Source organism: Dermacentor albipictus, chromosome 5, assembly GCF_038994185.2.
Source record: "Dermacentor albipictus isolate Rhodes 1998 colony chromosome 5, USDA_Dalb.pri_finalv2, whole genome shotgun sequence".
Classification (NCBI taxonomy): Eukaryota; Metazoa; Arthropoda; class Arachnida; order Ixodida; family Ixodidae; genus Dermacentor; species Dermacentor albipictus.
The window spans coordinates 162,132,257-162,146,685 of NC_091825.1; the positions used below are offsets into that span (position 1 = coordinate 162,132,257).

The window sequence follows — 14,429 nt, forward strand, 5'->3', positions numbered from 1 at the left end:
GCCCATCTAACTTTCTGTCGTCCCCTGCTACGCTCTCCTTCCCCTGGAATCCAGTCCGTAACCCTTAATGACCATCAGTTATTTTCCCTCCTCATTACATGTCCTGCCCATGCCCATTTCTTTTTCTTGATTACAACTAAGATGTCATTAACTCACGTTTGTTCCCTCATCCAATCTGCTCTTTTCTTATCCCTTAAGGGGGGATAAGAAAATGTGGCTTTGAAAATCAACTTCCTTATTTCTTCATGGATTTTGATGAAAATTGGCACAAATGTTTAGAATGTCTCCCAGATGCTTCCCTAAAAGTTTCAGAGTTATATCTTGAGAACATTTTCTTCAATTTAATTGAGCAGAATTTTTCTCCCTCTAACTTTCTGGAGAGCCCGGGAAACTTAAAAAGCATGATAGTAGGCTTGTTAAGTATTGACTGCATAGCTAAATGTGTGCTGAAGGTCGTGACATTCTTGCTTTTTGTTTTTGTAGCACAAATTTTTCAAAGAGCTATATTTTATGTTACCTTCGCATCAAGCGTACTTTTGGTGTAAACGAATAGCCATATCGTAAACTTACAAAGGGTCAGGATAAGAAAGCGAGAATGTCACGACCTGCACTGTAGCCCAAGGAATGTGACAAAAAAAAAAAAAGGAGTCAAAATATGTTAAACGGTAACAAAGAAATCAGCTCCAGAAACTGAGCAGAAAGGTAGGAAAACAATTTTGAGAAAACGGCTAAGTTTCACCTTCTCCTCAGTTCTCTAAAAGGCACCAAATTTGTAGTCTTTGGGGTGTTTTGTGATGTGGGGCTTTTTGTACACGTGGCCTCTGGTCTGGTGCGCTTCCCCCTCCCCCCTTTTCTTTTTAAAGGGCATTCATTGCTGCTATTGCTCTACAAAGAGCATGGTGCCTAAGTTTCAAACGAAGTGACGTGCAGAACTCTTGTGGGCATTAATATAGTTCCAGTGTACGTTCAGGCAGCCTCTACCCGCAGGCTGCGCGATTGATAGCAATCTCCAGTGCAAATAGTGAGGCATTTTTTTTTCTTTTGGTAGAATTGACCATGTTACCGAATGAAGGCTCTGAGTGTCAGCAGCCTCCCAAGTCATTTTTACTTGACAATGGCAGTAGAACTTGGGATTAGAAAGCCAGTGGTAGATTTGCAGCTGCTAGGTGCTTTCCAGAATTGTACTTTTGTATGATGCCTCAATCACTTCGGAAGCCAGGTGGCTGTGCCAGCCCAAGGGGCCTAGTGAACAGAGCGTATGATGAGGTTCTCTTTATGAAGAAATGGTATGATACATATTGTTACAAGCTATCGTGACAATATGATAATAGAGTGAACTTGCAATATGCTTAATTGCGGGTCTGAGTGCCAATGTGCGAAATGCCCAGCCGCATATACAAAGAGCTGACGCGCGATGTGCTTAGTCGCGCAGTTCGAGGTGCCGACGCGCGAAGTACCTAGCCGTGCAGTCCGAGGTGCCGATGCGCGAAATGCTAGTCACAAGCTCGAGGAGTCTCCCCTTGATGCGCTTATTCACGCAGTCCGAGGTGCCGACACGCGAAATTCCTAGTTTCGGGCTCGGGGAGTCGACACTCGATGCGCTTAATCGCGCAGTCCGAGGGCCCGACACGCAAAATGCTTAGGTGAGGGTCCGAGAAGTCCGCGCGTGATGCGCTTAATCGCCAAGTCTGAGACTCCCTAGGCGCGAAATGCTTAGCCGCGTGCCCGAGGATTGCATGCGCGATGTGCTTCGTCACGAATTCCGAAACACCGAGTGCTGAAAGGCTCAGCCGCATGTCCGAGGATTCTGCGCGTGAACCTTGGTTGTGAAATCCGCGTCGCTGATGCTCGGAATGTTTAGCCACGAGTCTGACATGTTCACAAGCATAGGGATCGGCCAAGCTGCTGCAATGTCCGCGGAGCACCCGTTTTGACACGTCGAGATTACGGCGAGTGGAGACGTCCAGACTTGCGAGGTGCAGAGAGCCGAGCAGACGACACGAGCGCCGGACCAATGGAAAACCGCGCTGGAGTCACGTGGTGGGCATGGCCACTCGCAGACTCTGGCATGACCTTCAGTCATTTGCTTTTGTGCACTTGTTTCTGTATGGAGGAGATGGCTGAAAACGAGACCAAGATGGCGGCGCTGAGTCCCGCCATTCCGGAGATATTGTGGCTTAAAAAACGCTGTTCTTTCTTGATTTCCGCGAGATTTTTCGCCACCTTGGCTGATAAAATGAATTTTTTAGAGCACTTCTAAGTGGTTTACAGTGATGATATTTGGGTATCAGATAGAAAAGGGGTTATAGAAACTGAAAATGTGATTTTAAAAAAATCGATTTTTTTGGCCATTTGTCGTGATGCGAAAGCCGCGTCCCTCCTTAACGTTATACCCATCATTCTTCTTTCCATGGCTGTATGTTTACCTTGCTTCACATTGCTTTGTGTGCTTTTTTGACCCTGAAAAAAAAAACGAAAAAAAAACTGCGAACTTCAAAAAGCTCCCTTCAAAAAGACCCCTTCAGCAGAGTCTTTTGTCAACGGCATGTGAAGTGCACATGAATGATGCATGTCTTAGTATTGCCTCTCTTTCCAGTAAGCAATGCTAACGCTTCATGAAAAAAGAAGTCTTCTAATAATTTACAACACTTACTAGGGATGGAAACATTGTCACTCGGATGCAGAGGTCATAAATATATACAGGGTGTCCCAATTAACCATTATCCACTAAGATTTAAAACAATAGCAATTGCATTACCCGAAGAAAATCTAGTGCATGTTGTTTCCAGTACAGTGGAGTAGCCACCAGTAATTTCTTTGTTACTGAGATTTAATTGGGTAACTGTAATTACCTAACTTGAGACATACTGTCCTAATTATCAAAGTGTCAGCGAGGCACTTGTACGCAGCCAAGGAACATCTAAGTACAAATTTTTTTTGACTGATAAATAAACCCTGCAAAATATGAAAAATACCATGTAACTGCACTCCCAACCACATCATAGAGCAGCGCCCTCGAATGGGCTCCCTCTGAGCTAGTCGGAACGAAATAAAGGAAATAAAGAAAAAAAAACATTGTGATCAAGCTAGTTCCTTACCTGCCATGCCTCGGCTGAAGTAACATGTCACGTTTGGTGTGTCAAGCTACTCTACACAGTTGCCTACTGTCCCGTGCCTGCTACTCCACGCCACCTGGCGTTGGCCCAGTACCCTCACAGGTGTTAGTTGGAAACAAGCTATGATAGCTGTTGTCTTAGTGTAGATAAAGTGCACGGATGGTAGTTTTTTTCCTTTCCTCTTTTTTTTTGCCACAAAACCTATCGCCAAAAATGCACATTGACAATGTCAGTGCAAAGGTTCAAAGGTGCGTTTTGTTTCATCCCAGTCACCGTGTCTTTCTTTAATGAGCAGAAGGAAAACATGATCCTTGCCTTGGGAGCTGCAAATGGCAACAAGAGGAAGGCAGCAAATATATATCAGTCATGGAAGTGTGGCGGTAGACCAAATGCACCGACTATGGTCAGAAATTATGAAAACCTGAGACAAACCGGCAGCTTCAGGAAACAGCGGCGTAAGATTCGATCTACGAGTCCTAGCCTACGCGCAGATGTTTTAGCATTTATGGCCTCAAACCCTCATGCTAGCATGCTCCCAGGTACCAATTTCCAAGTCATCAGTTTGGAGGATTCTAAATGACTCGGCCTTTCACTCGTACTACCTTAACCAGCACCAATGCTCGAGAGATAGGGACCTGCAGAAACATATAGATTTCTCTAATGGGGTCCTCACAAAATCCGATGAGTCACCGGACTTTTTGAGCCGCATCATGTGCACAGATGAAGCCAATTTTTGCAAGAACGGCCAGGTGAATTTGCATAATGCATACTATTGGAGTGACTCCAATCTACATTGGGTAAAGCACACTTGGCACCAGAACCAGTGGTCGTTTAATGTGTGATTCGGAATTTACACCGATGCTATAATCAGACTATCTTCTTCAATCACACACTGACTGGACAGCATTACATGAGCGTATCCTTGAAGAAGTGACGTGGCCTTGAGAGACGTATAATAAGTGTGACGTAGAAATGAGAGGAAGGAATAGCTGCAATGCTGCGAAACCTGATGTCGGTGCTCCTTCCGTACCATTATTAAGGTGATGCGGCCTCTTCGCGTTTGCGACGGGCAAAGCAGTTGCTTTCAGTCAGCTTATTTTAGGGCATTGCTTTGTGATGTGGGTGAGAGCGCAGTCACGTGGTATTTTTCATATTTCGCGGGGTTTCTTTACTCGTCAGAAAAATATTTTAAGCAATTAGAACGCCGCTGAAAGCACCGCAGTTAGGTGTCATTTGGGGGTGCCTACAAATGCCTAATTGACACTATGATAATCAGGGCACTACTTCTCGAGTTATATAATTGCAATTACCTAATTAAGTCTCAGTAATGAAATATTTACTGGCAGCTACTCCAATGTGCTGGAAGCAATATGCTCTAGGTTTTCTTCAAGTAACACAATTTCTCCTTTCTTTAAAGTCTAGCTGCGTGGTAGTTGGCACACCCTCTATAATTCATTCAGTAACCAAAATGAGGCCAAGCTGGATTCATTTCAAATCAGAATCATCAGCAGTCATGTGCAGTAGCGCTTATACTCGGACTCACAGAAAAGAAAGGGAGGGAGAGAGAGAGCCTGCAGTTTCTCCGGAAGGGCGAAACAGTATTAGTGATAGCGTAGTATACGACAATTACATGAAGGAAGATTGCACCATTGAGAGACGCCAAAGTCTTGGTGGTGCAAGAGGACTCAGGCTGTGAAATTGAAGCATCTCCTACTATGAGGTCTTGTAAATACTCACTTTAGTGAACTTTAGTGAACTTTAGTGAACAATTCTTCGAGGTCAGGCAAAGTTCCTTCAAGTGCAACTGTTATTACAGGTTATATTATATATATATATATACAGTCGCTGACCGTTTATTCGGACCTCACGGGGACTGCGAAAATGTCTGAATAAACAGGTGTCCGAAAAAGCAGATTAAGGAAAAAAAAATGAAATCTTTTATTTCCATGCAGTTATTCGGGCTCGGCAGTAGGCTTGGAAGAAATCGTGAATGCGCCGTTGCACGCTGTTCCGTTTATGCGCAATCAGATAAGCCTGAATCTCGAAGAGGGTTGTACGGTCACTATTGGCGGCTGAAAGCACAGTCACTGCTTGTACACGCTCCGCATGCGACGGCAGCGTAGCACATGGTGCCTCATCTCCCGACTCAGAGTCATCGTCCGGCGGTGCAGCAGAAACCTAACGAATGATCTTGCCGTCGTTGAGTTCTGCGCATGTGAATACAGCAGTGTCAGCACCTATGAAACTGTCAAATAAGGCGGTGTCCGGAATCGCAACGCAACCACTGCACAGGTCTCAGCAGAACATTTTCCGCGTCAGGGAGCACATCGGAAGGCGACAAATCTTAGGCCTCCCGGCACCTGCTTGCCGGCATTCCCCAGCGCAGTCTGCGCGGGCACTGCGCAGACTGCGCAGTGCACTGCGCGGGCCATTAGACCCTTGACGCGATATTTACGTATGCCGCATTGGATCACCGAAACCTCGACACAGCACACAAAGCAAACACCACCGTGCCGACACCAGTCGCACAAACGAAAAACGCGGCCTTCTCGCAGCGTCTTGCGCGAAGAAACAAATCAGCTGCTGGATTGACTTGACATGGCTTACTAAGCTGAAACCGGAACTGCTGCAGAGTCGCTCTATCTAACCAGGCAGAAACGATGATGATGAGTGGGGATTTCCAGTAGCGCCACTTCGTGGGGCAGCAAGGAAGCTCCGTTCAAAACAAAAATGGCGTTCAGCAAGTCGAACCATGCACCGGTCAGAGTCGGCGCATGGTGCTCTCGACCGAGTTGGCTAAAGGAGTGTCCGAAAAATCAGACGAGAGGTTGCAAGGTGTCCGAACTTTCGGCAGTTGTTATACATTATGGTCTATGGGAAGAATGGCGGTGCTGCGATGCTGACCGAATAATCGGTCGGCGACTATATATATATATATATATTGTGGGGATGCGCGACTCTCGCGCGTCCCCTGATGTTTTTCCCGCATAGCGCGTCTCCTGTAATCCGGCTTCGCCGCGTGGCCTGCGTGATGCCCGCGGCGGTGGATGTGGTTGGGGCGCAGTGCGAGAGATGGCACGAGCGTTGCGCTGCTAACGTCGCCTCACGGCAGGGTTACTTGGGGGCGCAGGAGAGAACAGGCGGGCCCTTTACTGGTGGGTCGGCGAACAGCGTGGACGTCCCGCGCGCGCGCGCCGACTCATGCTTCTGCGAGACCGTCTCGCTTGGCCGCCTTGGAATGCGCCACCGTGCGTGACAGTACGCGCAAACGACCAGGCGATGGGATCCAGCATCGGGCGAACATATTCGCTCACTATCCGGTCGCGGTGAGTCGGACTTCTAGATTTTGTCGCGCGCCCCATCGGCATGTTTTGTGGATAGCAACTCGGCTAGCAGGCATTGATCTATGAAAGGTGCAATAAATGCCCTTGTGACTGGTTGCACTACTGTGTTGTCGTTCCTTTGTCCCAAGAGCACAGAGGAGACCCTACATCAGGCGCTCAACGTGGGGCTCTTGGGGCATCGGAAGATAGTTAACAGTTTTGCTTTGTTCGAGACCTTTGTTTGAACCGAAGCGTAGGGCTAGCGTGGATTTTGATTGCTAGCGTTGGCGGCATGCTTTCTTGAGCGAGGCGACGGTGGCTGTAGTGTGTTTAACATATCAACATGCTAAGCCTTTTCGCAAGTGTTTTTTTTAATGGCATTCGTCTGTACGAGAGCCACGTGGTCTGCAGCCTGGGAGAGCGAGGCTCAGTGCCCGCGGATCATTGCCAAGCCTGAAGCGAGTGAGTACGGAAGCCTCGTGGGTGGTCCGAATTTCTTATGTAAATAGATTCTTCTATCTCTTTGACTCGGATGAAGTCGCGGCTCTGGGAGCCGTGTGGCCGCAGGCCACGGGTGCCACTACGGGCTGACTGGTATTGCAGCCTGGCACCGGGCGCTCTGACACTGTCTGGGCTTATTGCAATAGGGCTGGCGGCGACAGCTGTGAATGCGACATGCAAAGACCTGTGAGGAGATTTGCTGGCACTGGAAGAGAAAACTGAGTGCATTCCGCAATTTTCACGCGATACAGATGAGCGAGTACTGCAGAGAAGCTAGCATGGCAAGTGCCTACTTCTCTCAACCGCGATCGTGTGGGCATAGAGCATTTTCATGGCTGGGAAATGTATGCTATGTCCACAGTTTGGCGATTTGCTGAACGTTGGTGCTGAAAGATAATTATTTCCAGGAATATATTAACCGGTAAAAAAGAAGCGTGACTGTGTTGAGCCATATTCTCTATTCTCAATTGTGAACATTGGTGCCGGGAAATCGTACCGAACAGGATTGTATCAATGAGGTTCTACTGTATAGCAGATGTTAATAAGGTTGTCCCAGCTCGCATTGTTGTCCACATCCTCAGTTTGATGGCTGAGGCGACATCGCAGATGTCTGGGCACCGCTTCGCCACTAAACTAATAATAAAGAGGCCTTGGTCGTCACCGCATCTTATCTTTTATTCACTTCTTCACCATCTAGTTTAGCAAAGCTCAGAAAAAAAAATTTAGTTGAGTTACCGTGTTCACTTACAAAGTTATAAGCAGCCTAACCCACAGCAAAGATATGTGAGAATTCAAGCTTCACTGATAGTACGGGCAGTATTTTGCTCTGTTGTATTCAAAAGTTGCATTCAACCTTGGCAAGAAGGCTAGGTCTCACCACACGGCACTTTCAAAGCTGCGGTAGCAATCAAGCCAGCACTGACGCTCACACGTGTTTGTGTAATTTCAACCGGAGGTCAACTGCAGACAGCCTTCTAGGGAGTTTGTTTGTGCACTTACTGAGCGGAATAGAGAAGCATGTTGGCAGAAACTACCCAAATAATGTTTTGCAGTGTGACCTAAACCACTGGCTATGTACAGTCAGTGATACAAGCTGTGCAAATTTTTCAACTATGCAGAAGGCAATTGTGAAATGCTTGGCTACAGTGAAATGTAATTATATTCCTCATTTATCAGATTCTTGATGTGCCCTTGAATCTAACACGCGCCCACTTTCCGTGGGCTTAAAGGGCCCCTCACCAGGCCCCATAGCAAATTTTGGTTATACGCTGGAAGTTATGTGCCCTCTAGGGAGCGTTTTGCCACGAAAATTTTTCAAATCAGCTCATTAATAGCCGAGATAGAAATATTTCAGTGCCGCGAACCCATGATTTCAGCAGGCGGGCCACTGTGAAGCATGGCGCTCTCAACACTCGCCCTATCTAGCCTACGCAAACGAAATTTCTTCCTTGCGTTCTCCCATACCGGACCTCAAAGATTTCGTGACGCATACGTCACAGGCCCCGCCTTCTTTTTTTTTTTCTTTCTCCTCGCTTTTTTTTTTTGGTGTTACGCACTTCCGCCGACGTCATCGCACACGGGGTGTTGTCCCATTCGCGCAGTGCACGATTTCGAGCACTGTGCTCAAGGAAACATGACTAGCGATATAATTCAGTGCTACACGAATACCGAGGCAGAACAAGCGGATCGTAGAGCATGATCACACGCTGGAACACTGTAGAAAATGGCATAGTTTCGGTACCTGCGCACGTGACCACATGACCGTGGGAACAAGCAGACAAAGCGGAAGTACATCTCTCTTGCTTCGGTGCGAAGTAAAACAGAAAACACACAGACATTCCATTTGTGTGTTTTATTATTTCTCTAAACGTCAATTCATCAATTCAAGCAAGGGAGCGCACAGATAACAGATGTTGTCTTGAATAATTCTCTAAGTCACGGGTCACCACGAGCGACATCACACTGTGGACATGACTATGTAGGTGCAGGGGCATGACTACGTCACCGTCCGGCTTGGAGTGCGGCGGCCGCGAGGAGAAGGAAAACGGTGTTCGGTTTGAAATTTCACATCTTTCCGCAGCGCGTAGCGATGTAATACTTTGCAGTCATGATCATTATCGCACAATGTATGCTCTGCGCTTGTTAGCTCAAAATGGCCAAACCTGGTGAGGAGCCCGTTAAAATAAAAAAATAAAAGTGAACCTGAGTGCACCTGAATGCCAGTGTCACGGGCCCCATTCAATCGCAATTGAGTTCGATCTGGATTGAAATTGTCGACCGTGTTTGGCTCCCTCCTGACCACACGTTTGCAACCAGAAAAAACGAGAAATGCAGATATTACCTACAGAGATAAAATAAAAGCTTTAAAGGGACACTAAAGTTGATGTGGACTGTTAAAATACCATTTCAAGAACCTCACAGCGCTTGTTCCGTGTCAAGAAAAGACTGCTTTATGAGAAAATTGCATCTGAGGGGTTTGCATACACTTAGCTTAATTCAAATCGCCTGTGCCCGAGCTGCGAATGGTGACATTGCATATGCCGTCACCGCCCTTTACTGCTATTGGTGAGTAAAACGGCACCTAACAGATGGTGCTACGACTGTCTGTGCAAAATGCTAATGCGTGACCGTGGAGAAACTGAGCCACGGTAGAGTGTTGGATTTGCCGCTGCAGTTGCTTGTGATTGCCAGTGGCATGGGCCGTTTGGGAATCCCACAACATCACATGGATGTAGCATTCTGGGCTGCTTGCAGTTTGTATGAGTTTCGCAAGCCATGAAACTAGTGCAGCCCAACACTGTAACGAAACTACTGAAATGCGAAAGCGCAGGCAGCGCAAAGTGGAGAAAATTAAACCTTTTGATTGCCCACTTCGTTGTCAACAGTCCAAGAGTCAATGTGTTCTTTTTTTCCAAAAATCAAATAGAACCTGACAAGTAGCATTTTCTTTTGTCTTATAATGCAATAGAATTATTTCTTTATTATGAGTGAGTTCTAGTGACATAATTATTATGAGGAGCACCTTTGTCATTGAGCTAGTATTTGAATGTTTCGGGGGAGTCTCTAATTATGAGCTGCATTTACCTCAGTTTCTTGATTACTAAAGGTATATTCGCGATAATATTGATATCTTAGACATTCTCAAGCACTGATCTATCACTTTAACTAGACTCAACATTTGCCGTTAGTGTCCCTTTAATTAGCTTTCATAATGAAAGCAGCACATCACCATTTCTCAATGATTAGCCATAGATATAAAGCACGCAAGGGTGTTATTCTCAAGTGATAATTTTAGATACTTCTACCACTGTCATGAGAGACTGCATTGTACTTGTAGAAATATGCGGCTGAAAGCATTGCTGGCATTGTTTGCATATAGCAAGCTTGGCATAGCGTCAGAAATGCTGGCAGCTGATTATGCCGACATATTTGGTGCTGAGCAGTGCTAAATTTTGCGAAAGTGATAGGCCACAAATAACACTCTAGTTAGTAGCTGAGCACAAAATGAACCAACAGCAACTTCTTTGAAAACGCTCCGTCACCATTTTTGTCACGGCAGTGATGCTGCCTCTGATGGCTCTGAAGGCAGGTTGTTGCCGACACCGCAGGCACGGTTTTTATTTCGTATGTAACACACAGGCAATTTTCGAACCCATTTTCTTGCCAAAAATGGTGTGCGTCAGATTTCAGTAAATACGGTGCTGCCACACTCTAGTACCTCATTGTGCAGAAGTGCATTGATACTTTCTGCGCTGACGACACTGAACAACAATTACTGTTTTTTCTCTCTCTCATTACTTTTCAAATTTTAGACTGCCTGATTACGCAGGCATTCTTGTGGCCTACGCCATGCCGAAAACATTAGTCAGTGGTGTGCTAGGCCTTTTCAATCACATATAATTTTGAATGAATACTTTTCTGTTGCCTCTCTCTGAACTTCAGTTGACTGCGATGGCACAAACTTTGGATGATGTGAATATTATAAGCTACCCCATAATATTTATTTAATAGTTTGTTTTGTATGGATTTGTTTCTGCTTCTGTGTGCATAGTTTCTTCTGTACATGCCTGATTTTTTTTTTTAAACACAATGAAAAATATTTTTCTGTGAGTGCATTCTTGGAGAAACACTAAGTTTGACCGACTTTTGCTTTTTTAGCTTCAGATGAACCTTCTCATGGGAAGCCTGAGAAAAGGGCCGCATCTGATGAAGCTGATGTGGATCTCTCAAATAAAAAGATGCGAATGTCTGAGGATGAAATGGAGACATCTGACTGCATCCCATTTACAGCAGAGGCAGTGAAAACCCACGAGTCATTGGATGTAAGCATAAGTGATGTGACTTTTCTAGCGTTGTTGTTATGATTTCGCCTGCTGTTGTTAAAGCTTAGAGGGCAGAAATGTGTACTAGCAGGGGCGCACAGTTCTTAAGTTCATTAACTTTTGCGGCCTGTTGGGCAGCCTCATGTTGTTTGCCTTATTTTGCTGCTGCTGCAGCCGTTGACACCAGTGTCAGTTCATAGTGATTGTCAGTGTTGATTGCACCTGCCGTTCTAATTCACAGTGTTGAGTATTCCCAACTTTACTGAATCCAAACGCTAATTGTGAACTTTGCTGTTACAGCAGTGCTCTCAAGTTCTAGCAGCAACCATTAGAATGCCCCCACAGCAGCATATCCACTATGCCAGTCAACGGCAGTGAATGTGTTGGTTGCTTGACAAACTTGATGAATCACTGGGTCTGCACTAGGGAAGCAGATAATTTATCTGGCAATCGCCTGCATCGAGGATGCATCATGTTTAGAGACTGTGATAATTGACTATATTTTGAGTTTATCACTCTGAATACCAATAATTATTTGAATGTGTTGTATTTTTATTCTTTATTGTACCGGCCCCTCTGTAACGCGCTTCTTGCCTGAGGGTAACATAAATAAATAAATAAGCATACTGGTAATCTTGAGAGTCAAACACTGGCCTTGCACTTTGTTGATAGACAAGGCCAATGAAAGTAAGCTTTTGTACTTGTGCTGTTGAACATTTTATGCCAAACGTTTTGTATACCATGAATAGTGCCATAGGGGGTGTAGTTTATCCTTGCTCCCTTCTGGCTATGTGCAGTCAGCCGCAGCTGTGAAAGCCTGGCAGGATTGGGTGCAGAAAAAGAATGCCGAGCTCGAGAAAAGTTCCCTCTCAGGCAAGCGGCAGCTCAAGCTCTTCAAGACAAACCTGCTGGGCATGACTCCTGAGGAGCTCAACTACGCCCTTTGCCTCTTCATCAAGGAAGTGCGGCAGCGTGATGGCACGACTCCCTCCCCATGCTGCATCTACCTCCAGTGCCTTGGTAAGCGTGACCATGGCCGCCTGGAACGGCGCATGCCTGGTTGCTACGGCCGTCCCATTCAGATGGAGGGGGCGTAATTTCGGAAAGGAGCATCACGACAATGCTGCACGTGCTTCCGACCCCTTGACTCCCTTGCTATGGCTGTGCGCTAGATGATTGCTCCATAAGAAAACGCGAAAAGTTCTGCTCAACTAAAAGGCACACAACAGTACGAATGGCCCCTGTCGGTATTTTTTTCTTCTTTGCGCTCCTGCCTTTGTCGGGATGATGCTGTCCGAAGCAAGCTGCAGTCTTGTATCTGTGCATGCTGAGCCGCTGATGTTTATTTTATTTTGTTTATCAAGAGGCAGACTTTCTGCACGAAGCATCAAGCTGCTTATGTGAGTTGACAGCCACGGACAGACAGCATCTTTCAGCAACTTTCTGAGAAATCTGTATATACATACTTGCATGCCGTGTTTGTATTTATGGTGAAATTGCCAGCTTTACACATTCACAAAGCATACAATAATTCACTTGCAATGGCAAACTCATAGCCCCTGTGCACTCATGGTGCTCTCTTCAAATACGCAGAACTTTCCGGCTTAGTGGCTTATTCAGGAATTTTTTGTGGTAAGCTGCTCTGTCTGTAACGACTGCGCCAATGTTTGACAGTAGGGGCTTAATTTGTTTGCAACTATTGAAGAAGTCACTGATGCGTGTTCTTTTGCCTGGCAAGTAAAAAGGAGGGCAATTCTTCGTTATAGGAACTGCGCACAGTGATCATTCCCACTACCAACTTTTGCCGTTTTTGTTGTTTTAGTATGTGTGACTGCATATAGCTCTGGTAGCCAAAAAAAACACGGGGGACAGTGGTCCACTTCAGGCAGCCATGTCTTGGCCGACTCCTAAAAGGATTAATTAATTAATTATGGGGCTTTACGTGCCAAAACCACTTTCTGATTATGAGGCACGCTGTAATGGAGGACTCCGGAAATTTCGACCACCTGGGGTTCTTTAACGTGCACCTAAATGTAACTACACAGGTGTTTTCGCATTTCGCCCCCATCGAAATGCGGCCGCCGTGGCAGGGATTCGATCCCGCGACCTCGTGCTCAGCAGCCCAACACCATAGCCACTGAGCAACCACGGCGGGTTCCCAACAGGAGTCAGTGCCCAAGAACTGTAGTGAGCAGATGGCGCTACTGGTGGACTTGTCATTGGGAAATAAATTTTTCCTGAATAATGCTTTAAGCTACGTTTCCTGGAGAGTTTCATCCACTGAGAACTCGTGAAAGCTTAGACCAAGCTTTTTCTTGGTGCTTGACTTGCAGCATGGCACGCAGCAGTACGGCATGTTTCTGAAAAATGCAGTAAATTGCACACGGAATCTCGGGCCAAATTATAAAAACAAATCACTTGCCTCTATTCAGTGTGGTATAACAATGTGAAAATGCATATAAAGACATATATGCTAGTTGCACAGGGCCTACAGCAGCAACAGTTCTAAGGAACAGACATAATTCGAGGTTTAAAGGAAAAGCCACTTCAGCACCACTGATGTATTGCAAGAACTTCACAATATAAAGGTGGTGTGCGTGCAAGGGCCCCTAATAATTAATTTTTCCGTTACAGCAGGCCAGAAAAAATGCACTGCAATATTATTACTGTTGACTCTCGTTACAACAGACCCTGATAATCTGACAAGAAACATCCTTTTTACTCGAAGTCCGTAATATCCGAAATGCCTCACTTCTAAAACTTTTGTCGCGATGTCTAACAACTTTATTGCAAAGAGTGAGTGACAAACGTCCAAAATGAAAAAAAAATTACCAAAAAGTCGCAGTTTCGCCTGAAAGGCGAAGCACCGATTGCGATCATAAATTACGCAAGATAAGCGCAGCAGCACCAGCGAGCGAACTGACCTTCATGCTCTCTCTTGTTTCAACGCAAACTAAATGTCGAAAGCACAGCAAATACGAAGCTGTCGGCACTGAGCGCACTTTGTCCACATAGCAAATCACTTTCACATCACAGGTCTCTTTCAAGATACAGTGCCGGCACGACCGTGTAGTTAACAGCAGCCACGGGAGTAGAACCAATATCTTCTTCACTGTCATGTTTGTGGTCACAGTTTGTGTGCTCTACTGCCACTAGAGTTCAAACCA

At 45.8% G+C, this 14,429-nt stretch overlaps 1 protein-coding gene across 3 annotated transcripts in view; it reads left to right on the forward strand.

Moving 5' to 3' along the window:
* The window catches only part of woc (without children), a 120,721-nt gene that overhangs the window by 64,947 nt on the left and 41,345 nt on the right, over nt 1–14,429 (forward strand). For all 3 annotated transcript variants that reach the window (XM_065434509.2, XM_065434508.2, XM_065434510.2), the window contains exons 14-15: nt 11,099–11,262; nt 12,060–12,282. In XM_065434509.2, the coding sequence (XP_065290581.2) occupies nt 11,099–11,262; nt 12,060–12,282 (387 nt within the window). The remainder of the gene's footprint in view (nt 1–11,098; nt 11,263–12,059; nt 12,283–14,429) is intronic.